At 32.1% G+C, this 27343-nt stretch overlaps 1 protein-coding gene across 18 annotated transcripts in view; it reads right to left on the bottom strand.

Annotated features, from left to right (window-relative positions):
• SOX5 (SRY-box transcription factor 5) overlaps positions 1 to 27343 on the bottom strand; it is a 1270393-nt gene that overhangs the window by 366022 nt on the left and 877028 nt on the right. For 16 of the 18 annotated variants that reach the window (XM_074194255.1, XM_074194256.1, XM_074194251.1 and 13 more), the window contains one exon: positions 24282 to 24513. In XM_074194255.1, coding sequence (XP_074050356.1) covers positions 24282 to 24512 — 231 coding nt within the window. In that variant the 5' untranslated portion in view covers position 24513. The remainder of the gene's footprint in view (positions 1 to 24281; positions 24514 to 27343) is intronic. The other 2 variants (XM_074194263.1, XM_074194264.1) reach the window with 1 other exon arrangement.

The following is a 27343-nucleotide window of genomic DNA, read 5'->3' as shown; positions in this document are numbered from 1 at the left end:
AAAATGTCAGCATCATGCCTTTCAGCTATTATTCTTCATCTCTTGTCTCCATCTCAAACTGTGAAAGAACAGTTTTTTCAATATCTTAACTTTTTTTCACCCTCCTTCAGATCCTCTTCAATCTATCTTTTACTAGAAATTGCCCTCTTCAAAGATTTAGTTTTTGTTTATCTACTGAAATTAATGGTCTTTTCTCAATACTTATCTTTCTTGACATCTCCATAGCATTTAACACTATTGTCCACATTCTCTTCATGAATATACTCTTCTTTCCAGGTTTTTGTGACTCTTATTTTCAGTTTTCCTACCTGCCTAAGAGTTCTTTCTCAACCTCCTTTGCTAGATTTCTAACCAAGTTAGGTCCACTGTTTTTCAGTATCCCAAGGCACTGGATTTGTAAATGCCAAGTCTTACTGAGTCAATCATCCAATTCCACTTAGCCCTGCTATTTTTATTGAGTTAGAAGACTTCCATTGGATCAGATCTGATCCATTGAAATCAGATAAATTATAACTTCACCTCACTTAAAGTAACTATTAATGAATAAGACCTAAACAGAAACTTAGCCATTTGTGTAATAACCACTGTCTAACTCAGTTTCCTCATTTGTAAAAAGAAAGAATAATAATAGCCCAGGGTTGCTGTGAAGATAAAATGAGAATATATTTGGAAATCTTAAAGTATTATATAAAGGCTAGCTATTATAACTACTACTATTGTTGTTGTCATTTATTAGAAATAACAATAAAAATTAATCTGGATTATGTAATTGTTGTCAGATAAAGTTGGTGGATTGTTTTTGCTGAATAACTTTTTTTTAGGTTTTTGCAAGGCAATGGGGGTAAATGGCTTGCCCAAGGCCACACAGCTACCTAATTAAAAAGTGAGGCTGGATTTGAACTCAGCTATTCTTGACTCCAGAGCCAGTACTCTATCTGCTATGCCACCTCACTGCCCCTTGTTGAATAACTTTTAAAAATCTTTGGCAAATTGAAAAGCTCAATTGATAAAGGAGAATGGGATGCATACACTCAGAAATGAATGTGATATAAAAAGCAAAAGCATCAATCAAATTTTTCAAAAGGATGTAATTCAAACTCAGAATTGGGATTCTGTGAATGGGTGTGAAAGTGTAGATTCTATAATTTAGGATTATTTGCTCTCAGAAGAAAAAGGTTGAGGAAGAGAGAATAATAAAAAAATAAAAAGTTAACCTAAAAGCTAATAAAAATCAGTTATATAAATATGAAAGATAAAAAGAAATGAAATGTCATTTTCTTCAATGAAATTGGCTATTTCTATGAACTTGTTCTTTGACTTATTGATTCTTTAGGATTAGATTATTTTATTTCCAATTACCTTTTAATCTACACTTCCAAGGTCTTTTATTAAATGCAATTTATATTACATTCAAAAGGTTTCAAAAGAGTGTTTTAAAAATTCAGCTTTTCTAAATATGGTTGTGAAGGTTTTAGACCCTAATACATGGTTAATTATTTTTTTGCAAAAGTGTCACATGAAGCTCAGTAAAAAGGTATTTTTCTTTCTTTTTCCATTTAGTATTTTCCAAAGGTCTATTATATTTAACTTTTCTAAAATTCTATTCATCTTATTGACTTTTTTCTTATCTATTTTATAGTTAGATGTATCTAGCTCTGATAGAGCAAGTTTGAGGTCCATATGAGGATAGGTTGATTTCCTCTTGTAATTCATTTAATTTTTCCTTTAAGAATTTGATGCATTACCATTTGGCTAGCTTTGATATTATTTCACTGTCTATGATTTCTTTTAGTAATATGCAGTTTACTTGCTTATTGTGCTTTTGCTTTGTAGGAAAGTATAATTTTTATCTTGCCTTTATACTTTAGATGATGTGTAATCCAGTCTATTATTTTTATTCTGTTTCAAGTGAACTTCTTGTAAACAACTATTATTGGATTCTAGTTTTTACTCTTTTGTATTAAGGACATTGGGGCAGCTTTCCTTGACAATTTCTTAAATTATGATGTCTATGCTCTTTTTAAAAAATCTTGACTTTCAGGTAATCCAAGAACTCTTAACCTCTCCTAGGTCTATTTTTATACTATCTACATTTTTAACTTTGTTTTATTGTTTCTTGATGTCTCATCCAACTTCCATTTACCTACTTACAGTTTTTAAGGAATTATTTTCCTTAGTGAGCTTTCAAAACTCTTTTTCCATTTGAACAATTCTGTTTTATAGGGTGATATTTTCTTTAGTATTTTTGTGCCTCTTTTACCAAACTGTTAACTGGTTTTCATAATTATCTTCCTTTGCTTTCATTCCTTTACCTATTTTTTAGTGCTCATATGTTATATTGAAATTTAAAAAAATTCCAGGAGTTCTTCAATGAATCAAATTTGTTTCCAATTCACATTTTTTTTCTTTGAAGTTTTACTTGTAGCTGTTTGGACTTAACTTTATTTTTTCTTGGTTTGTGTCTTGATTTTCCCCATCACCATATAGATTTTTATGATTAGGTTTTTTTTTTCTTGTTGGCTTATTTTTTCCACCTCATTTCTTGATTTAGAACTTTATGCCTCATTCCAGTCATAGGGGAGGAGCAGCACTATCTCAAGTTTCAGGTTTTTTTGCTTTACTATTTTCACAGGTGGTTCTGGGGATTTTAAAGTTTTTGATGATTCCAAAGTGATGTGAGCTAGGGAGAGGTGTGCTGACTTCTCTTCTGTTCTTAACCAAGAAGACCCCTGATTCTTTGGGATTGCAATTTATATGACTCCTCAGGACTTCTGTTCCCTTGAAGTAAGGAGTGAAATTGTCCCTTAGGGCTTCCACATCATCTTGACTGAAAGTACTGTCTTTGAGCTATGAATCAGAAGTCCTTATAGGAAATGGAATAACCAAACAGTATCTATTCCTTCAGTCTGTGCTAACACAGGAGTCCACTATAATCTCTTTTTTGACCACTTTCTGTCTCCAGCTTATGAACTCTCAAAGCTGTTGAGGATTCTGTTATCACTACTTAGTTCAACCAACTGTTTTTTATCCACATAGGCTCTGGGTCAGGCTGCTCTCCCCATGTTACAGACCTCCCTTCCAGACCTCTTATTGTCTTGGTTGGAGAATATCTCACTCTGACTTTTTTTTGCTGACTCTACCACTCCAGAATTTGATTTGAAACACTATCTCAAAGTTGTTTGGAGGAAATGTGAGAGGTAAACTGAGTGTTTTCTTTACCATACCACCTTGACTTTGCTCTTGAATTAATAATAAAACTTTCAGATCAAAGAACCACTCACTCCCTGGTTCATTCCCCTTGATGCTTAGTTTATTCCCCATTAGTAGAATGTAAGGTCTTTGAGATCAGGGATTGAATTTTTTTTTGCTTTTTTGTTGGTGTTTTTTGTATTTGTACATCTAGAACTTAACACAGTTCTTGGCACTCTCCAACATTTTACAGGTGCTTTCTCATTTATTTCTTCATTCTTTAAGATAATTATCAGAAACTACTATGCTTGCCTTTCTATTGGAGCAAATTTGATAATTTAGATGAAATAGTTAAAAACCTATAAAATATCAAGTAACTAAATTACATTAGAAAATTGGTATTCCAAATTATCCATTTTAAAAGACAAATAACCTAAAGTATAAATGAACTCCAAAGAGGAAAAAAAAAAGTTTCATAAAAACAATTTGGCAAAATGATTTCTCGAACTATTATTGAAAACAATTTAATACAGGAATGAACTTTGCTTTATTTTTAAAAATTATTTTGTTTAATTCATTCATAAATTAATTTAAGAGACATTTAAATCACTGGTCTGCAAACCAGGAAGAGAGAAAAAAGATAACCACAGTTCACAAATGAACATTGATATAAATTTTCAGTAAAGTATTATAATAACATCAAAATTATTCATTATTTTCAAACTTGAGATACATTTGTACAATTAGCATGAATTAGCTGATATGTTAAATAGATCAATCATCTTCATTTCTCACCTAGCTTCTCTCCAGGACTTCATTTGCTATAAGAATTCATCATTCTACAAGATGAAATCAACTCCATACATACATATACATATACATATACATATACATATACATATACATATACATATACATATACATATACATATACATATACATATACATATACACATACACACATACATATACATATACATACACGTATACATATACATATACACATACACACATACACATACACACATATACATATACATATACACATACACACATACATATACATATACATACACGTATACATATACATATACACATACACATACATATATATATTATAATGGTTTCATCAGTAAATCCTAGAGGTTTAGGAATAGAACCATTAAGCGGCAAAGTACCAAATAATTTCATGAAATCATCAGCTTTTCTATAAAAATTAAAGAAAATCTCTGTAGGAAATCAGTGAAAGAGAAATTTCAATGAGTACAATTACAACATTGCATATATCTTATAGTTAGCTTATCAAGATATACATTCTATATAAATTAGTTAAAATGCTTTTTATAGACATAAAGGAATGCCCAAGTAATTAGAGAGATGCTCAATGTTCATTGCTGGGTTGTGCCAATATAATAATAATAATAACAACACGATTCAGACTAATGAAGAGAACTAATATTATTCCAATCAATGATATCCTGTAACATCATAATAATCTCTATAAAGCTATAAAAGGTCTTATAATTTAAAAAGCTTAGAGGAAAGTGGAAGAATATAGCTAGAAAAAATACAGATTACAATGGAAAAAACCTTACTATCTATGAAAAAATCTTAAGGGAATAATATATTAGGAAATTGATAAAATATTTAACTAAAAGCCATTTTCCTATAAATAATTATTTAAAGCACTGAAAAAGAAATGGAGGCTATCAAGCAAATGAAAATAATTGCTCCAAATAATTATGAGACATGCAAATAAAATCACCTCTGAGGTACTGATCCATAATCACTGGATCAATTAGTAAAGAAGTCAGATTAGTATCTGAGGACAGCAAAGAAAACAGGGTAGAAGAGGCATACACTCTAATAGCTTTCCTAATCTGACTCTCAAATACACATGTATAATACAAAAGATAAGGATAATTATTTCTTGATTGCCACATTTACTTCCTAACATTGCCTTTCTCAGCTACCATACTCTGCCACTATATTTGCACTGTACACACAGATATACTCAGAAACATACACTCACATATATATGTATACATGTATGGTACAGTATAAACTTCATAGTATTAGGGTTAAACAAAACTATCAGAGACAAGAATATTTCCAGTCTTAGTTTTTATTGTACATTAATAAAGGGTTAAAATGTTGAGACCACAATTATAGTTTAATTCATTCTATAGGTTTGGCATGCCATTTTTGGAAAGTTATCCAAACAAAAATGTAATATTCTACAGAAAAGTGGTTATTAATCAAACAACAAAGACCCAGTTAACATTTATTTGTTCTCACCTTGATGTAAAAAGCCTTTCTTTTTTTAATATAAAAGTGCTACATTCTAACCCAGAAATGCCTTAGGGCATAAAGGGTGCAGAGGGAAGACTAGAGAGCTACAGAAAAAGTCTTAAATACCATTCCTCCTCTAGGCAGCAATTTCCACAGATGAAGAGGTCACCACTGTTTAACAGTGTGCTGCCACGTTAATTTAGTATGACAAGATAAAGCAGTAATCTCTGCTCGAAGAGGCTGTAAACCGCCTGCTATCCAGGGACATGCTCAAGTCGATTTGCACTGTATATCACTTTATACAATTGCCATGACAAAGCCCCCTGAGTTCTCACATGTAAATCTCAATCCTCTCTCTCTCTCTCTCTCTCTCTCTCTCTCTCTCTCTCTCTCTCTCTCTCTCTCTCTCTCTCTCTCTCCCTCCCTCCCTCCCTCCCTTCCTCTTCTCTTTTTCTCTCACTAAGAGCAATAAATTGGGGGTAAAGATTTCACAATATATTCAGAGAATAGAGAGCCTAAACATCCTCAAATTTCTCTCTTACCACCATCATTACATCAGTTTAACAAACTCAAGAAAGGATGTTTAAGAATCCACTTAGTCTAGTTTCAAAAATCTGAGTCCTGTTAAACTGAGGCAGTGATTAAAGAGCAGGAAATTAACTCTTCATGTTTCCAGATTTGTGTTCTAAGAAATGATCATTTTCAAAAAGCTTTTCTTGCCATATTCTGCTTAAAGATTATCCCTAAGAAAGCTGATGTGAGTATCACTACAGGTATAAACATAGTAATAAAATGATAAAGTGTTTTAGGTAATAACTTTTTTGGTGGTATACAGCATTATAAACTCAAAAGTATAAAACTGAATAAAATGTAGTGTTTTTTATCATTTGTGTAGTTCTCTCTGCATGGAGCAAAAACACCATATGTAAAAGGAAAAAATCATGTCTATGTAAAACAAAAATAACTATAGAATCACAGAAGAGAGTATAACAGAACTGTGAAGAGTGCATATAATATAAAATAGAAAGATTATACAGAGAACCATAAGCTTGAACCACCAAAGTGTAGGTAGATGTATATATATGTTTAACTATTCACTCTAACAGTTGCAGTAATACATATTTCAAATGGGTGTTACTTTAAGTTTCAACATATCAAATTTTTGACATGCCATCTCTTGTACCTTAGATATCTACTTTCATTATATCTCTTCACCATTTCACATCTAGTGCATATCATCTCAAGGCAGTCTCTAGGTATAATAGAATGTATTGAAAAAAGACCCAATAGATTAATAGATTATGACTGATTCCAGTGCCTAAGCAGAAAAATATGAACACATATACTTTACAGTATACCAAATATAGTTTTATATCAACTTAGTTTAGATCAAGATTTAAAGGTAGATTTGAATATAGGGAACAGCCAAGTGTGTGTGATGAGAAGATAGTTTTATATATATATATATATATATATATATATATATATATATATATATACGCATATATATACTTAACTATTAAAATTGCAATAAGTTACTAGGATAAAATTGGTTAGAATAGCTTTATATAAGAAACTTTTCAAGGCACTATGCAAAATTTATTTCTTTTTCAAAGAAATCTGAAATTAAATCTATCAAAACAATTTAAAAAACCAAACAAGAACCAACAAAAATAAAACAAAAATATTCGTGAGACATACGTTTGTATGTATGAAATCCTATGTATGAAATCCTTTCAACTACAATTAATTTGAAAGGAACAGCTTTGTATGAGTCAGATACATGACCAGTGAGGTCTTCTTGACTCAAAGTTATTGTTGTTTAGTCATTTGTGATTCTTCATGATCTCAATGGGGTTTTCTTGGCCAACATACTGAAATGGTTTGCTATTCCTTCTCCAGCTCATTTTAAAGATAAGGAAACTGAAGACAATAGGGTTAAGTGACTTGCCCAGAGTAAGACAGCTAGTAAGTGTTTGAGGCTGGATTTGAACTCATTTCTTCTTGATTCCAGCCCTTGTGCTTTATCCCCTGGGCTACCCTACCTGCCCCTTTTTAACCCAGATTTGCCAACCAATTTAACAAGCAGAAAGAGCCATGATAAAAAAAAAATTAGTTTGGTGCTCTAAGGTAGTTAAAATATAATAAAGTTGAAGATTAAAAAAAAAGAATTTCAATATATTTTTGACTTTGTTGTTCTTTTTGCTGTTTTTTTATGGGAATTTGAATCTCTAGATAAACCTGGAATGTATACTTAAACAGATAAATGCTTATATTCTCTTGGTTCCAGTTATATGGACAGCAATAAATTGAAATGGTTAAGATCTAAAGATGTTGGTCCTGATAAAAGTAGCTTACTACCTGACATCTGACCAAAAAGGAAGATTCTTGCTTATATTAAAGTTATATAGCAGTTGCAGGTTCCTCTGTCACCATGAAGGATTTTCTGAGAATCCACTGCTACCTGGGGAAATTAGAAAGCAGAATAGACCACAGAGGCTACACAAGCAACAATATTTACTTTCCTTACCAAAAAAAGTCATGTAATATCTTTTCTTAACCAGAGTCTTAACTTATAGGTAAATTAAAATCCAAAACTCTCTGGGAAAGGAAAGCCTCTTTCATAATGACTTGACTTTTTATCCTGTTAAAAGTGTTTAGAGTATTTGCTTAGTATCTCTATGTTTATTGAAATAATCTTTGAACTTTTGATTTCTCAATGTTTGGGGGGGAATTTTTATAGATATGTACTAATTATAATGATGAGGTCTTAATTTTCCAATTATAATTCCTGAACTTTAGAGAGATAGTAAAGTCCAATGATTTCTAATTACACAATTATCTTCATTCAAAATAATAATGGACACTACAGTGGAAAACAAAGTATCTCACTAAAGAATCACAATAACATAATATTATAGATTTAAGAGATAGAGGAAACAGGAAACTTGAATTCAAATCCATTCTCCTTTACTCAATAGCTGCATGACAATATATAATTCACTTAGAGATAATAATACATCACAGGGTTGTTGTGAGAGAAATACTTCATCAATCTTAATATAATATATATATATATATATATAAATAAAACATAGCTCACATTTATATATACTATAAACTTTGCTCACAACAACTTCTATTAGTTATAAGTCTTATTCCCATTTTAAAGATGAAACAGACTCAGGCATCGAAGGTTTGATTTATTCTTGCTTACAAGTGCAGTAAGAATCTGAGATGGGCTTCAACCACTGACCAGTCAATCTCTACAGTAATTGCCTCCCAGTACATGTACTACCATTTTATATCAGATGCAGCATAATATTTTGGCATTATTTTAATATTATACAGTTTTTCTTGCTGAAAAATATACAAGCTAATTGAATACATCAGAAAAAATTAGTCAGGAAGAGTATATAATTACATCAAATATGTTGAGTAGATATTTCATGAAAAGTACATATAACTTAATGACAAGGTCTGGACCTCAATTTGACTATTCATTCTAAAAGAGATCTTGCCTAGCTTAAGGTCATTTGAAACTATTCTATGAGATATATTCATTTATAGAAATCTAGAACAACTGACATTTTAAAATACCCTCTTTTGCTCCACCCCTGATCCCACTCTGATTACAGGGTTTAAGATGACTGAGTGGCTAAAACTTATTGTGATGGTTCCATGAAAAACAGAAAAACAATCTCATTCATATGCTGAAATGTTCATATAGTCCCTGATGGGGATTAGCACTATATACTAATCCCCATATCCAAACATGCCCTAAATATTCTCCATTAATGCTTACCCTAATCATTCTGCATTTCCAAATGTCTTCTGGGAATCTTCACCCGATTGTCTCTTAACAACTCAAGCTGTATAACAATTGAATTCATCACCTTCCCACTGCCCAAAATAATCCTTTCTCTTAACTTCACTAGTTCTTTTGATGATATATACTAGGTCCCCAGTCCAGAAATGTCAGTTACCTTTTATTTTCTTTATACATCTAAAGTGGAAAAACCCCAGTGGCTTCACATTAGCTATAGCAGTTGTTATCTATCTTGAGATCAAACTTTGGTTTTGGGACCCCTTAACATTCTTGAAAATTATTGAGGGTCTCAAAAACATTATATCTTTCAATATTTACCATATTTGAAATTTAAATTGATACTTTTAAAAATGTATATTTATAAACTCATTCAAATAACAAACCAAATACATGTTAAAATAAATAACATTTTTATGTGAGATTGGCACTGTTACAGATATTTTTATTTAATAGAAGACAGGTGGATACTTATAATTGTTTCTGCATTCAGTCTTTGTGATATGTTATTTTGGTTGAAGTGAATGAAGAAAATCTGGACTCACACAAATATAAAGCTGGTAAAGGGAAGAGTATTTTACTAGCCAAATAATACCTTAATGTTATTATGAAAATAGTTTTGATCTATTTGACCTCCTGAAAGAATCTTTGGGATTTGCCACGTTCCTAGGAGTACAATAAATTGACAACTACTAGTCTAGAGTAGCGAAATTATTTAAATATTCAAGATTCTCCACAGTTTGGGTCCAATCTATACTTTTCCAGTCTGAATTCACCTTCCTCCCCTTTCCATACTATTTTCTAGCTAAAAAGTACTGCTAACCATTTCCTAATTTCTTCTTGCTTCTTGCATACAAAGAATGTTCTTCATCTCTCTAGTTTTGAATTTCAGAACTCAGTATAGGTGACTTTTGTTTTATAAAGTGTTCCTTGATACACTAAATAGAAGGACTCTCTCCCCTCTTAAATTTTATATTCCTTTCTCTTGAACCTTTCCCATGTGTTGATCTAGTGCAACACGGTAAACTTTTAGCATAGTTACTTATACTTAATAAGTTCTTGATAAATGCTTTTTGAATTGAATTGGAAAATTATAATTCAACAGTGAAAATGAATCTTATCCATTATCTAATTCAATAGTGCTCATGAAATCTCTACTATTCTGTCTCTACCTGATTAATATCAAAATATAGCTAGCTAAAAATAGGTTAAGTCTGTGGCTAAGTGGGCATTTCTTTTTTAAAGTTAATAAAAGATTTCAAAACCTTTCCTTAGCCTAGTGATCACATATTGACTTCACAGTAAAATAAAATACTAGGTCTTTTTTCCCCATAGAATGAATATCTAGCCATATCTTCTCCATCATATCTTTATAAAACTGATTTCTTAAACTTAATTATACAGCATTTAGATGTATTGAATTCTGTCATATGAGAATCAACTTAAACTTTTATTCTGTCAAGATCTTTTGGGGATCCTGACTCTGCAATCCAGAATGTTAATAATTTCCTAGCTTTTGATTATACTTAAATTTGATCATGTCATAGATACATAAGTACCCGCTAAGTGTAAAAGAATACTAGGTCAAACACAGATCCTTGTTGCACTTCATTGGAAACCTCCTTTCAAGTTTACATTGAGCTATAAATATCAACTTTTTGAGGTCATTCATTCTAATGATCCCAAATCCAACAAGTTATTCCATTGTTTAATTAATACATGTCAATTTTTTATAAGAATAGCATGAGTTTATCACACATTTAGAATCCAAAAAAAAAATATCTACAACATTCCTATGATCTACTTGGCTTGTAATCTTCTTAAAATAGGGAATAAAATCTAGTATGTTCTGTTTTTAATGAAGACAAGATGATTCTTCTTGATTATTACTTCCTTTCTAGAGATTCATGTAACCTATTTTTTCCTCTCCCCAAATATGCTGCACTTATAGATCTTGTGTGGAAAAAATAAACATTTTTTAGACAGTTTACTAAATATTTTCAAAGTTTTGGAGACCTGCACCTGACCTTGAGATGAATAAGCTTGTGGGAAGGAGAAAAACATGAAGAAACCATTATGGATGACTGAAGGAGAAACCATTACTGTTAGGTGAGGATATCAAAGCAGATTGTCCTTAAGATCTTCCAAAGCTATGACAGACTGATGGAATTGGTATGAGGAGAGCATAGCAGAACCACAAGCAAACTAAAGAACCATAGAGGGAACTCAGATTATATAATAATTCCTTCTTGTCCTTCTCACTGTCAATGTAGGGAAAAGCCATTGCTCCTACAGTCATAAAACTTCCAGTTTTATCCCTTACTCTGCAAAGCCTAGACAAGCTATGGCTGTGTGGGGGGCGGTTTGATTTTTCTCTTTTATTTTCCTTATCTGCACTATCTCTAAATGTATATGAATACTAATGTCCATTAAAAATTATTTATTTTCATTACTCTGTGCTTTGAGGAGGAAAAGGGAAGGGAAGGAGGGAGACAGTGAGAGGGAGAGGAGGTGGAAAAGAGAAGGAGGGAGGGAGAAAGAGAGACAGACAGATGGAGACAAAGAGAGAAAAAGAGAAAGACAGAGAGAGAGAGAGAGAGAGAGAGAGAGAGAGAGAGAGAGAGAGAGAGAGAGAGAGTCAGACACAGTAAAAATTTCCTTTTAAAAGATTTTGCTCACTGGGGGTTGAAACCACACAAAAACAAAGTGGTGCTGTCTCTCACTGACTGGCCTTACAGATATTTGAGTCTCATAGAACAGAGGAATACAACACAGATCTCTTTTCCTTCCTTTTTTGTAAAAAAAAAAGAAAACCAATCCCCTTCCCCCCCAAGACCCACTACAAATAACAAAGTCATATGCTATTGAGAAAACAATACAAACTCCAGTGAGAGACTTAGGATGGCTTCCTATATTCAAAAGCATAACCCCAGAGGGGAAAAGAAGATGAAGTGTCATTTTCTTCTTTCCATTTACATTACTACAATCATTGTGTATATTGCTTTTCTAGATTTACTTTCTTTACTCTGAGCATGTTCATATAAGTCATCCATCCCATGCTTCTCAGAATTCTTCATCTTTCTTATTTCTTATGGTGTAATACTATCCCTCTAAAGTTTTGTGTCACAATCAATGACATCTATTGTTTTCAATTCCTTGTTATCATCAAAAATACTATTGACTGTCCCTCTACTTTCTTCCAAGAGATCAGTACCTCAGACATTTACAGAAAGGTAAATGTTGAGAGACAGCATAATTTTTAGTGTGGCATGTAAGATAGGCTAGGTTGCTTGATTAAGAAGAAAGGGATACTATTTGTATTTCTTGCCACCTGAAGGACAAAAGCCTTATCTGCTGAAATTTTTTACTGAAACTCTCCTGGAATGCTTCCCTGACCTAACTTGACCAGTTGCTTTAGTGACTTCAGAGGTAGAGGAAAATTATGTCTTGAGTTGATATCCTTTTTAACTTCAAAAATTGTATTATTTTAATTCCTCATCAGGAAAATTATTTTTAAGTCTGACTCAGTAGATTAGAACAAGCCCAGAATACCTTTGATGGATGAAATTATCACTAAGGAAAGTCAAAAAATTGTCTGCTGCTGTTCCAATTTTGGCAAAGAGAGAACCCCTGCAGATACCTGGAACACTGAAATCCTCTATCATTACTATACAATGCTTCTCTGTTTGGCTTGTGATCTCTCTTCCACATTCTTCAGCTAATACACTCTCTCTCTCTCTCTCTCTCTCTCTCTCTCTCTCTCTCTCTCTCTCTCTCTCTCTCTCTCCTCTCTCTCCTCTCTCTCTCTCTCTCTCTCTCTCTCTCTCTCTCTCTCTCTCTCTCTCTCTCTCTCTCTCTCTCTCTCTCCCTCCCTCCCTCCCTCCCTCCCTCTCTCTTTTTTGGTCCAGTTAGATTATGATCCTCAATGATCAAATTGTTTCTGTTACTTCCAGCAATCACGTACCTAAATATAGCCCTTAAGCAAGCAAATTTAGAGTTTTGATAGCATTTGTAGTCATTCATCAGGGAAACTGTACTTAGTACCTGGTAATAAGAATACAAAGATTAAAAAAAAAGTTACTAGATAGTTACTAGTTTAGTCTTCAGTGTCTAGCAACTTTGTCTTCAGCCATTATGGGTCAGTACCAGGGTCTTTCTCCTTCCTTCCACATAAGAAAAAAATGAATTTGTCATAAAAAGTTGATTTGAGGATATATTTTATGACACTTGCCTGAGATGATGTTTTTGTTCAGAGTGTAAACATTAATAAAACATTGGAATTAACGATCACCTAATATTTAGTGACTTATTTGTAACCTGTGAAGTGAAGGAACTGAAGATAGATTCACTCTTGGACGGATTGTTTATCTGCTGTCATATATTCCACTATAGATATTATACTTGCATATAAAACATATCATTCAGTAACATAATATCTGAATATTTATCCAGGAAAGCATGTTCCTCAAAAATCTTAGTGTAGTTTTAAACTTTAATGTGCGCTATAATGTACTTTTGAGACATACTGTATATCTGCTTTATATTTTTACATGGGATTAAAATATATTTGCCGTGAATTTTGAGGTTCCTTGCCAGGGAATAGTTTCTGGACCTTTGTAGTTACACTTCCTCTCCATATTGCCTTAACCAACCATTAACCCTCTGAAGACTAACATTTTAAAATCCAGAGATATTTGGCATGTCCAGAGTTAATCCTACATATATTGACTTTTATCTTGGGGTTGTCTAGATTTTTTAGAATACTGACGGAACACCATTGCCGTGAATACTATATTCAAATGCAATGATATAATTATTAACAGTTTCATAGTAGAACAAGCTTTGGTTAAATAAGATTCAAAATTTAGTAAATTATATACCATTGCTTTATTTGAGTTAAGCATAGGGTTTATGGAGCTTGTTGTCCTATGTAAATGGGGCTTTTATGGATTAAAAGAAATTTTTCAGTTGTTATCTCTTACTACAAAAGCCCAAGACTGAGCAGTAGTTTGATAGTACAATGTAATAATTAATAACTAGCATGATTTATAAAATTATATATCATACTATTAGCTTTTAAAGAGCTTTACAGATAATACCATGTGCTAATAATAATAAATGTAAAACTGTTCAAAATATGGCAACATGCTACAATATCATCAGGAAACCAGTGTTCTTTCCCAATTAATATGAAAATCTTAGATACTTTCATCACCTTGGAACTTATGAAAGTAATTATATTTTAAAACATATTGTGTTTAGCATATTATATCTTGAATTCAGTGTGATACTTCCTTTCCTATAGAAATATTCTTTCATAAGAAAGTTTTATTTTGGCTTTCCTAATAGATTTTCAATTCACAAGAAAACTTTTTCTGTATTGACTGGTCTCTTTAAGAAATCTAGAAAGTACTTTGGTATGTCTATATTAATGGGAAAGGAATCATTATTTGAGAATTACTGACAAAAATTACAAAGTAAATTCTACAATTCTTTTAATTATTTTCCAAAGTTTGCTTTTTTCTCAAGTTCTAAAACTAAAAGTTGATATTTGTACTTTAAAATATGTTACTAGAAATAGAACAGATTTACTTTTTTTAGGTGAAAGGAATAGGTAAAACTGTGTCCACTTGTTATAGCAAAGACACAATATAGTGCAAGCACAGCTATTGAAATATCTTAAAATTCAATGGCAAATGTGCAAGTGAATCATATTCCATGTATGTTTAAAAACATACATTCATATTACAGATTGTATTATCTTTTGACTAAGTTTGATCTTTATGACTATCAAACAGGAATATAAGAGATTTGTTACTACCATAATTTTTAATAGTAATACATAGACAATGTCATACAAAATAATATTTAATTGTGCATAAAATTTATAGATTCCCTATCCTCATAATTTTCTTGGCAACTCAATTAATAATCAACCTCTCTTAACTCAAACTTTTAGAGTGATGAAAATTCATGGTAATAAGTTTGGCTAACAGGACATCATATAAAGAAAAAAAATGAAGCCTCTTAGACAATTAAGTATGAGAGTCTAACACATTTCCTCAGAATTTCATCCCTCAAACTTAAATGAGAATAGAAATGCAATAATGTCCAAGTTAGCAAAACTGGAAAATATCAGACTGAAAAGAAACTGATGGGCATCCAGTCAAATTCCTATGTGGGAATTCTCTCTAAAATACTCCTCTAAAATATAACTTCTCTATGACATCCAATTATGTAGAAGGAAAGAAAACATATAAACACAATACACATATATACATATAAATACAATAAAATTAGTTATAGAAAGATTTGTTGAAGGAATATGACTTGTTTAAGAATGTGACTTGAAAAGAGAAATTGTAAGTAACACATGAAAACTGTTTACAAGTATGTGAAAGATATTCTATGGAAAAAGGAAATAGGAACTTCCTGCTCCATTTTAACCAGATCATGAGGGACTGTATGAAAATATTTTGCTGAAATCCATATAAACTATTTCCATATGATTCACTTTTTTGTATGAGTCTTTTTTCCTCTTTATTTCTTTTTTTTAAAGGAGGGATAAGGGAGGATGGTTTTGTGGTAGACCATTCACTACTTTAGCAAACTCCTGGTGCAGTAATGCCATTATTCATTGCAAATCAGAAATTCTTTAAAAACACAATCTTAAAGAGAGAGTTGCCTAGGGCATTGAGAAGTTAAATTGCTTGCCTACAGTCAGACAGCCAATATTTTCTGCAAGTTGGACTTGGTTTCAGGTCAGTCTCCAATATCACATTGTTCCTTTTTAATAGGTAAAAAAATCTAGTTACCCTACTTTAAAAGGACATAAGTAATGGACCTTAGTAAATTCATGCTAGATACTAAAAATTATACTTACTTTTAACAAAAATGACTATCATCTTTATTTTAGAATTTTGCTAAGAATAAATATCAATTAATTGTTAAAATCCATCTTTATCCTGTTTTGAAAATTAGTATAAGATTTGATTAATTCCAGCATTTATAATGCTTTTGCTATTTCCAAAAGTTATCAAAGACTCCTGACTGGTTTCAATGACTATATGTTATTTTGTTTGTTTGTTTTTTAACTTAACCCTTGGTTTTAATTTGTCAGTGGATAGACACTTGAATTCATTTAAATCAGAACAATGTTTTATTACTTATCTCTGATTTTCAATATCTCTTCACCATGCTTATCCTTTTCATTTTTATTTCTTAGTATCCTAGTTAGAGAGTGGGAGCAGACTTGTGAAATCACCTGCCTTTTTTACAAATGAATGCAGTATCCTAGAAAATTTAGGCCTACTTTCACATATTTAGTTAAATGAGAGTAGGGATTTGATGAGGGATTAGACCCTCTGATTCTATATCAAGAACTCTTTTTCACTACCTTAAGTTGCCTCTGAAGAAAAGTAAAATAGAAGTTGAGTAGTTCAGTTTCCTCTCTAGCAGTTGTTGATATTACATAATCTGTATGAAGCAACTAGGATAACCCTTACTTTTTCTTGTTGGTTTGAACATGCTTTTATAAAGTCCTTTTTTTTCCATACCGAAAATGACTAATCTGTAAAAACATGTTTTAACAGAAATGTGTATGTACAATACTAACCTGACTGTTTACTGCTGAGGGAAGGGGGGGATGGGAAAGGAGGGTACAAGAAAATTTTGTAGCTTAAAAATATACATATGCATATGGATGAATGTTGAAAAACTTTCATAACATCATTTGGAAAAAAATATCAATTAAAATTTTTTTTAAAGTTCATTTTTCTGAACCCTTTAAGCTTATCAGGACTTAAGACATTATTCTTAAAGATAAATGAAATCCTTTCTATAATAAAGGCAGAACTCACAATAATTAAAGTTCAAAATGGTAAGGGAATAGTAAGTATAAACCATTTGTTCCAATGTGTAGGTATATGTGTGTACACACACACACACACACACACACACACACACACACACACACACACTAAAGAAGTTAAAGTTGGAAAGGAAAAAGGCACAATCATAGTAGTACTTTTTATAGTATCAAAGATGTGGAGTACAGTAATGTTCATCTATTAGGAAATGACTACATAAACTGAAGCACAAGAATATAATGCAGTATCACTGCATCATAAAAAATGAGGGATATGAAGAATTCAAATAAACATGGAAAAACAGATTCAGAGGGAAAAAAGAATCAAAAAAACATTGTCCAAAAACCAAAACTATCTCTCTGGCTCCACATGGAAAGGCACACTACAAATTCTTCGCACATCACAAACACACTTTTCCCTTTTTTCTATAGGTACTTCACATCAAGATATTTTTTGCTTATCACTTCCAACTGCTAAGAGTATCTTCTCCCAATAACTGATCAGATATATTAATTAATATTATAATTAAATCCATAGTGCCTGTGATTTAGACATTCAAAATAAGATGAACATTTTTCCTCGTGGTCAAAAATTTTCAGACCTCTGAAAACAATCTAAGGTTCCTTTAAGCCAGAGCAATATTAATATTATGTTCAATCTATATAGCTTGATGTAAAGCATTATTTAATAAGGTAGAGATAAATGGAGAAATATAGTAATAATAATAATAAGTAGGATATTACATTCATCATATAGCGATAAAACAACATCATATAAAATTTAATGCAATTACATGTATACGAAGAATTAAACACTGATACACTATCATAAAGGCAGCTAATTTGTGTTGTAGATAGAGTTCCAGACTAGGAGTTAGGTTATATTCAGTCTTAGAGCCTTAGTAATCATGTGACTCTGGGCAGGACACTTACCATAGTTCCCCATGTATAAAATGTACCATTTTTCGAAAAATTTGGGATCTAAAAACTGGGAGCATCTTATATGATGGTTGTAGATATTTTTACTTGCATTTCCTGCTTTTTTCAGGCTTGTTGTCTTTGCATTTATTGTTTTGCAATTTTTACCAGTATATTAGGTTACTTTTTGCCATGTTTTGACCAGAAATGGCTCAGAAAAAATTTTTGTATAGTGCTGAATTCAAGTTCAAAGTGATCCAGTTTGCAAAAGTGAATGGAAATCATGCTGCTGAATGTAAGTTTGGACCTCCTCCAACTGAGGAAAACAATCTAAGACTGACTCTGGGAATAAGAAGCCCTACTGAAAATGGCACAGCAGAAGAAGATCATGAGAGACTAGTCAGCAAAATGACCTGATTTAGAGAGGGAATTGAATACATGGATTGAAGAGCAAAAGACCATTGGAATTCCTGTGTCCACAAAGAAGTTTCAGCAGGAGGCAAGAAGAATTGCTGATGAAAAAGTAAGTTACTGATTTCAAAGGAAGACACAATTAGTGCTTCACGTTCAAAAAATGGAATGGACTAAGCATACACACCAGACTTGCCCAAAAGATGCCTGGAAGCTATGAGCAGAAGGTCCTTGAATTTCATGATGAATAAAACTTGAGTTCAATAACTTTATGTAATACATTTTTTTCAAATTTCAGGCTCCAAAATTAAGGTGTGTCTTTTGAATGAGAGTGTCTTATACATGGGGAACTACAGTAACTCTGTTTGCCTCAGTTTCATCATTTGTAAAATAACTTAGAAAAGGAAATGACAAATCACTCCAGTATCTTTGCTAAGAATGCTTCAAACAGGATAATTAAGAGTTAGACGCAATTGAAATGACTGAACAAAATCAATAAAAATGGTCAGAAATGTGCTGCTACTACTGAAACTTTTTTTGCTTTAATATAAAATCTACAATTCTTTATTTTTTGTATTTGTAGATAAACAGAAAAGTTGTTAATTTGCATTTTATTTTAAAATTGTTACATTACTTTGAAAACTTTATATTATTCATATATGGTCAGTTTATTATGGATTTGTATTAGCATGCATTCTTATTTTTAACTTTATAAATAAAAATGTTTCTTGTATTTACTGAAGTATTCATGAGGCATAAATGAACATATTTTCAAGTATAAAGTCACAGGGTAGTTATTGAGTGAATTTTGAAAAGTTATGTGACCAAATCTATATCTCCTTGATAATTAATTTCTGTAAAATTAATTAAGCTAAGATAGTCATCTCCCCTCAATATCACATTTAAATCAAAGTCACCCCACTTCCTTACTCCTCTTCAGCAGGAACATAAAATTCATAAGCAACCTCACAACATGAACTGAAAAAAAAATTGCCTTCTTGGTTAACCAGTATTAAATATAACATTATGCAAACAATAAGCCTTAAATAATTGTTCTTAACAGATTGTCTCAGCACATTCTCCACATATTCATACAGTAACACTTTAATAGAGACCCCATGAATTAAGAAATTGCCCTTCTTAATATCAGACTCCATGGATTCAAATGGAATTGGAGAAGATGAAATAATATAATACATAACTTCTCAAGCTACTGAAGGACCCCAAATGATTCTTTTTTTTTAAACTTGTCCCTATTCCTGACAACTCTGGGGGAAATTGTCTGAAACAATGCAAGTATAAAGATTGAAAATCTCATTCTCAAATACAAGCCTAGGATTATATCTATGGAAACAGCTTTCATGTGGTATTTTGTGATGACATTTATAATGTAATGTTTGTAACAATGTAATTTCATTGTATGATAAACATCAATTTACCATAAAAAACAAATACAAACTTGTCACCATTTTCACCTTGTTGCAATTCAATTGGCCTTGTTCAGATAAGCATGCCTATCTCTTACAGAAACAACAGTTTATAGATAAACTGTATGAAATCGTGGATGTGTGTGTGGAATTATACTGCCTACTAACATAATTTCATACTGACACATTGTACATATGGCTTCCAAGCTTGCTTTATCTGAATCTTTGCGAATCTATTCTCCATGCTATTAAACTGAGCACATTCCACATCGTTCAAAAGTAATTACACTTTTGTTTAGAGTGTAGGAGACTGCTCTCTCTAAACAATGAAATTCTCATTATTAGAACTGGCACAATAACGGCCCTGGTGTTCACAACACTGTGCATTGTACCATCACAATAACTTATGCTAAGCTTGATGCACAAAGGTACACCAGAAATTTAACTATCTCTTTAAAAGCCTACAATATAAAGTAGCATATTTACTATTCCAAAAGTCAGGCATTAGTCTGACTTTTTAAAAACTGCAATAGTATCTTTATACATTCTATGAATTTTCACATCTCCTAAATAGCAGTTGTTCTTCTGAACAATCACATTCCCCTAAATCAAACATCTAAACTTTAGATTCTAATACCTTAGATTCTAAAGTGTAAATCTGAATATTGAACTTTAAGTAAGCATTATGGTAATTAAGAATTTGAAGATGTAGATAAAATATGGAATTTAAAAGTTGTTTTTGAAAAAATCTGGGAGAGAATAGCTAGCCTGGCATTAAGAAAAGAGTCTGCCTGTCCTGTGAGTTTAATGAATCATTTCAGAGCTTAAGGATAGATACGGTACACCAACTCCCTACTCAGTTATAGACCCTGGGGTTTGTGCTGAGTGATAAACTTCTAGGGACAACATATTTCAAAAAAGGTCTTTTTGATATACAAGTAAAAGTTCCAACAGGAACAGATGTATTGCTTTATAGAAAATAGTATTATAAGAGTATTCTAGTGAATGTTGTGATATATGGAATCTTAGGGTCTATTCCAAAAATCCTTTACCCATTCCAGGAATAGATCAACCATACAGACAACAGTGTAGATAATTTTGATATGCTTTACTATCATACTTATATGCAGAAAGTTCCACTTCTTTAAAATCTCTAACTATTGGAGGAAAAGGTCTGAATCTAAACTCTACACTAAGTGGGATGGGGAAGTTGACTTAGCTTAGGAGGAATCAAAGAAGTCAAAATATAATTAGGCCAAGATAGGACATAATTTTAGTTAAAAAAAGACAGCTGATCATTAAATAACCAAAAATGGTCATATCACATATGTCACTGGAACAATATTCTAGCACCAGCACTATCCTGTAACTACACAGGGACTTAGTGCCAAAATGGTTAGGATACAGCTTCCCAGCTGCCCCCGATGCTGCCACTTCATTCGCCTCCAAACTTACCATGATCCCTGCTGTTGCCTATAAATATCCTTGTCAGTTGGCATTAAGGCATACTTTGGATAGTCATATGCAAGACCAAGCAAATCAACCCTAATCATACCCCAAACAAGAACTGTTGTTGAAGAAGAGCCAAAAAAATCTATGATTGTGTTGTACCAATGAGAAAGGTTGAAAAAGATCAAGTATACTCTTAGTGTTAATTAAATAATAATAAGGAAAATGATGGCATAGGAAAAACAGAGATTCTATTCCAATTTGGAAAAAATAAAAACAAGAAAACAAAAGAGTAAATTTATGTGTTTTCTCAATGGGCAAAACCCGAAAAAAGAAGTACTTTCAAGTTCCTAACCAAGCAATATAAGATTCAAAGAATTCAGTGAGATCATGTTCCAATGTGGACACAGAACTATAATAACTATAGCAATCACCACCACCACCACCACCACCACCACCACCACCACCACCACCACCACTACCACTACCTCCCTCAACACTCTTAAAACAATCTATTAGGTCATACATTCCTTAAAATAGACCTGAAATTTGGCATAACACTTTACACAAAACAAGAGACAAAGTAGTTTGGAAACAGGAAGACAAATACAAATTCTTCTCCTGATATACATTATCAAAATTAGCTTTAAAAAGTCACTTAATTTCTCTTGTTATCATCAGTTAATAACCCATTATCATCAGTTAATAACCCATTTAGGTAAGTAGCTACCTAAAAGGGCTGTTGTTAGTCTCAAATGTGATGGTGTGTAAAACACTTTGCAAATTTCAAAATGATATATGAATGGAAATTCTCATAGTCTCAATCAATGTTTGAATTTTATTTTTCTAAAAAATTACTCTAACTAGGCTGCATAGTCAATAATTCATCATCATGATCTGTGCACAAAATCCATCATGAAGAACATAACAAAATTGATTGAAGGCATTGGAGGCCTAAGATCTAGGTTAAGTTACACTATAAACTTTTCTGCAACAACTTTTAAAGGAAGAGAAATATAGCTAAAATTAACAACTAGAGCAACATTTAAGAAAAAAAAGAAAGTTAAAATTTCACAATATACAAAAAGTACCCCAGAGGGCATTTATTCTAGGCAGATTAAGACACTGAGACCTAGGGTGATTGTAACGAATTTAAGATGAAATTGGTTGATATTTGAATTTGATCTCTTCACTCCAGAGTCAGTGCTCTTTCTATTAAAACATATTGTCTCTTTTGGGGAAACTTGTGGTCTACCAGTCAAGGGTGTTGGTGGTGATCTTACTATATGTATTAATTCTTATCATCTTTTTAGTATTAGGTGATAGAGGAATCTCCTTCCTTCTTGCCTTGGGAAGTGGCAAGCTCTGAGCAATCATCCTAAATTCTTGAACTCTAAGGGTTTCTTTAAGGGAAATTGTTGCATGGTTGCATTATTAACCAATAAACCAAATACACAGACCTTTGTTAAGGAAAAATAAATAAATAAGACATTTGAGGTTGTATCTTAAACATTGTAAAACAAAAATTGGACTAGGTCAGGACATAGAGACTTTTAATCCTGTCTTGCCATGAATTAGATGTGTGACATTTCACATGTCATATTAGCCTCTATTTTTTCACTTGAAAAAAATAAGAGATTTCACTGTAGACATCTTAATATAGTTATACATAAGTACAAATGTATAGTACTTAAGAAACTTAAGTTAGGGATATAAAGATGGAATTTATGAAAAATATTAATTCATCATTTAAAAAAAATTTTAACCATAGAAATGGTAGAATGGTAGTGTCATTTCACAGATGTGTTTGCTCACATTTTTGTATATATATACATATATATATATATACATATATATATATATATATATATATATATATATATATAATAACCATTAGAGAGAAATTTGAACTGAAAGAGCAATGACCCTGGAGGCAGAATACCTGAGTTCAAATTTCTCTCTAACAGTTATGTTCAGCATGACAATGGACAAGTCACAACCACTGTGTGTTAGTTTCCTCATTCAAAAAAGCTGTAGCTTGATGATCCAGGCATATTTAACCCACATTCTATGTACAACTATATGTCCAATCACACTGCAATGAGAATCTGAAATAATAATTCACAGGAACCACTGCAACTTGCAACTTTCCATTATAAATGTCAAATATAATACTTTTAATTTGTTTATATTTTATAGTATAAAGTTTGTCACCTCATCTACATGCTAAGCTTTTTGATGGTAGCATCATATCTAAAAGCATTTTCAAAGTTGGTTATATGGCATATTCTTGCAAGTAAAATGTCTTACAAAAAATTTTGGTTATATCATTAAACATAAGAAAATCTATGAATTATGGAGGTATATATTGTATAATCATAAATGGCTATATATGCATATGTGCATATATATGCATATATATGTATATGACTGTATATATGTATGTGTATTTGTTGATATGTATCTATTTCTTTATCTATTTATAGATAAGTAGATATAAATATAGACAGAGAAGTAAATAGATTATAGTTCTCTGGTAAGCATATTTTCACTTTAGACCTAAACCTGGATTTGAATTCAATAAGACCGCAAAAGACTAAAATAAGAACAGAATTTATAAGAAAGTTCAAACCTATGTTATAGTTAATTAAAGCTCATTACTCCTAAGTGTAATTTTTAAATGATCTTAAGTAAATGTATTTACTATAATATCAACATATGAATGGAAGTCATCATTTTTTTGTAACTTTTCGGAAAGTTAAGTTAGTATTTCATTTTATCATGATGTTATATATGAGTACTAACACTATCCTATTTAGAGTAGAGGGTTGAATGTCAAGCTACTATAGAAGTAGATTGATCCAAGAATGAATTAAGGACAAAAGACCACAAGAAAACCTACCACTGTGTTGTGCTGTGAGGTGGGAGTCCTATGGCCACAACTCTCTTGCGTCAGAAGAGAAACTGGTTGAAATTCCTCAGAGTGAGGCTTGTTGGGAAAACTCACATGCAAGGGAAGGTGAAAGGCTGGGAGCCCGTCACTCTCCTCTTCTTCCACTTTCTGTCTGCTTGTCACCATGGCTACCTCTCCATCTGCTTCCCCATACGGAGAGGCTGGTCGCTTGGAAGACATCCTGGAAGGAACAAAAGAGGAGAAAATAATGAAACCTCCATATAAATCCTTAATGCCGTCATTGTGTGGTTAGGGGCCATTGTAACAGAAATGCCTTTTTGTGCTGGCAGAGAGCAGGAAACCATCCAAATACCACTGCAAAGCATACACAATCAGAAACAATGGCCAAGCAGGTAGCAACAGAACAGTGCTTGTTTGTTGTGAGAATAATACACTAATATAGCACTCTCTTGTATTCTGGCTTCTTAAACAAGAAAATTCACCTAAGAACACTACATAATGAAAGACCATTCCTTTTTAAAGGAAAAAAATTCCCATCTAGTTTTACACTTTGATAGGCCCCATTGAAGACAAAACATCTGTGAAAAAACTGTTGTTCAGAGGAGGAAATAGCATTAATAATTTCTTTTATTTTTAAAAACTAAATACCAAAATTCTTATCTGAAATCTGAGTTATGTTAAAAATTAATTATGAAAAAAAGCAAAAACATTAGTTAGTCATAGGTGATCTCAAGCATTTGATATTTAAATATTCCTTAAAATTTTGGATATCTGAATATTACTAATGCCACAATGCCTCAAATATTTCAAGTGTTTCTGCAATTTTGTCATTTTAGTTGCACTTTCAAGGTCTGAGATTTCCATGAACCTTCTTATTCAGCACTTAGTTCTAATTTCTGAGTTGTAAAAGATATATAATAAGAATAGGAGCATTTAAATTTTTTTTAAAAAGCTAAAAGATTGATTAGATTTATATTCTTAGAGTTTATGTGTTCATTGCTTGAAATTCAGAAATTAAAAAAAGAAAACCAGGCAAAATAATGTTTTCTTTTAATAAACTAAGGTTGATATTGCAGAGAGCTACATAGTTTCTTCTACAAAATAGACTGGAACATTTTCTTCAAACTTTGATCATATTCAGAATATTTTCAGAAATGGAAAAATATGTACAAATATTTAAACAGAAATGTTAAAGCTTCTTAGAATTAAAAATATGGTTAAAAGAAAGTAAGAAAGCACAAGATTGCCATCAAAATATTTAAAATTAATACAATCTTGATAAAAATTAGAAATCCCGAATGCATACATACATGTACACACACACACACACACACACACACACACACAAAGATTAAAGAAACATGTAGTCTTAGAACAAAGGAAAGGATGTAATGAAAGAATTCTTTGCTTCAAAACATTAAAAATGTTTTTAAAATTACTAATTTCTTTTCTTTAATAAATTTTTTTATGATTCCACATTATAACATAAAGATGACTTTTCTGTCATTCTCTTCCTCATCCCTATCTCATATGATGAGGCATCCTTTCTCTTTTTTAAGGCTAACCCCCCTTTACTTGTTTAAGCTCTCCCATCCCTTCGCCAATAGATTATCCTCTCTGTCATGCCCACTCTTTCAATTATTTTCAGTCTCTCCTCTGCTAGTTTATTTCCTACAGCATACAGACATACCCATGTCTCCCCATCCTAAAATAAACCCTCCAAAACTTTACTTGATTTTTCCATCCTGATTAATCATCATTCTCTATCTCTTCTTTGTAGTAAAACCTCTTCAAGAAGACCTTCTTATTATAAGAGGTACTTCCACTTTGTCTCTCTCACCCTTTCTTAACCCCTTCCAATCTGGCTTCCTATCTTAGTATTCCACTAAAATTGCTCTCTCCAAAGTCACTAAAGCTCTCTTAGTTCCTCAAATCCAATGACCTCTCTGCAACCTTTGATCACTCTTGCCTTGATATTCTCTTATCTCTAAGTTTTCTGGATACTATTTTCTCCTGGTTTTCCTCTTAGCTGACTTCTTCATTGTATCTTCCTCCAGATTATGCCCTCTTAACTGAAAATGTTGCTTAGGATTCTATTCTGTAACATTTCCCCCCTCCCTCTGTACTTCATTTGGTGATTTCATCAATTTCTGTAGATTTAGTTACCATCTTGCCATGGATAATTCTCAAATCTGCCTTTCCTATCTTAATTTCTCAAACTCTAATCTCATGTCCTGAAGTACCTTTCAGAAATTTGAAACTAGATGTCTAATAGACATCTTAAACTCAACATTTCCAAAATTCCGTAGTGTAGGGCAACACCATCCTCTCTATCCCTCAAGTTTGCCATCTAAGATCTTTCACTGAATCCTCATTATCTGTCACTCTCCACTCTCATTCCCCAAATCCAAGCTGTTGCCAAGATTGACCGATTTCACCTTTGCCACATTTTTCAAATAAGTACCTTTCTCTCCTTTGAATTTCCACCTCCCTTGTATTATCCCTTGTCACCTCACACCTGCAATAACCTGCTGGTAAATCTGCCTGCTTCATGTCTCTCTGTGCTTCAATCCATCTTCCAATAAGTCACTAAAGTGATTTTCCAAGAGTACAGATCTGATCACATCATTCATAAACTACAGTAGGCTTCCTATTGCCTCAGGATTAAATAATGCTTGGTCCTTCTAAAAGTCCTTCAAACCATAGTTCTCTACTACTTTTATAATCTTCTTATACCTTATTCCCCAATATGTATTCTTTGATTCAGTGTCACTTGGCCTCTTGGCTGTTCCATTACAAGACACTTCATATCTATGCTCTTGACATTCTCTCTGGCTGTCCCCTGATTCCCTCCCTGGCTGTGACTTAGCTCTAACTTTCTGTCTCTTTTTAAATTTCATCTAAAACCCCACCTTCTTCTTAATTTCAGTGCCTTCCGTCTGCTATTTCCTATTAATTTTTTATGTGGCTTACTTTGGGTATACTCACATACACACAAACACTCTTACATGCTGTCTCCTCCATTGGATAGAAAGCTCCTTGAGGATAAG

The sequence above is a fragment of the Macrotis lagotis genome, chromosome 7, assembly GCF_037893015.1.
Source record: "Macrotis lagotis isolate mMagLag1 chromosome 7, bilby.v1.9.chrom.fasta, whole genome shotgun sequence".
In the NCBI taxonomy this organism is placed as follows: Eukaryota; Metazoa; Chordata; class Mammalia; order Peramelemorphia; family Peramelidae; genus Macrotis; species Macrotis lagotis.
The sequence above is the reverse complement of the archived record's forward strand: the minus strand, read 5'-3'. Positions and strand labels throughout refer to the sequence as shown.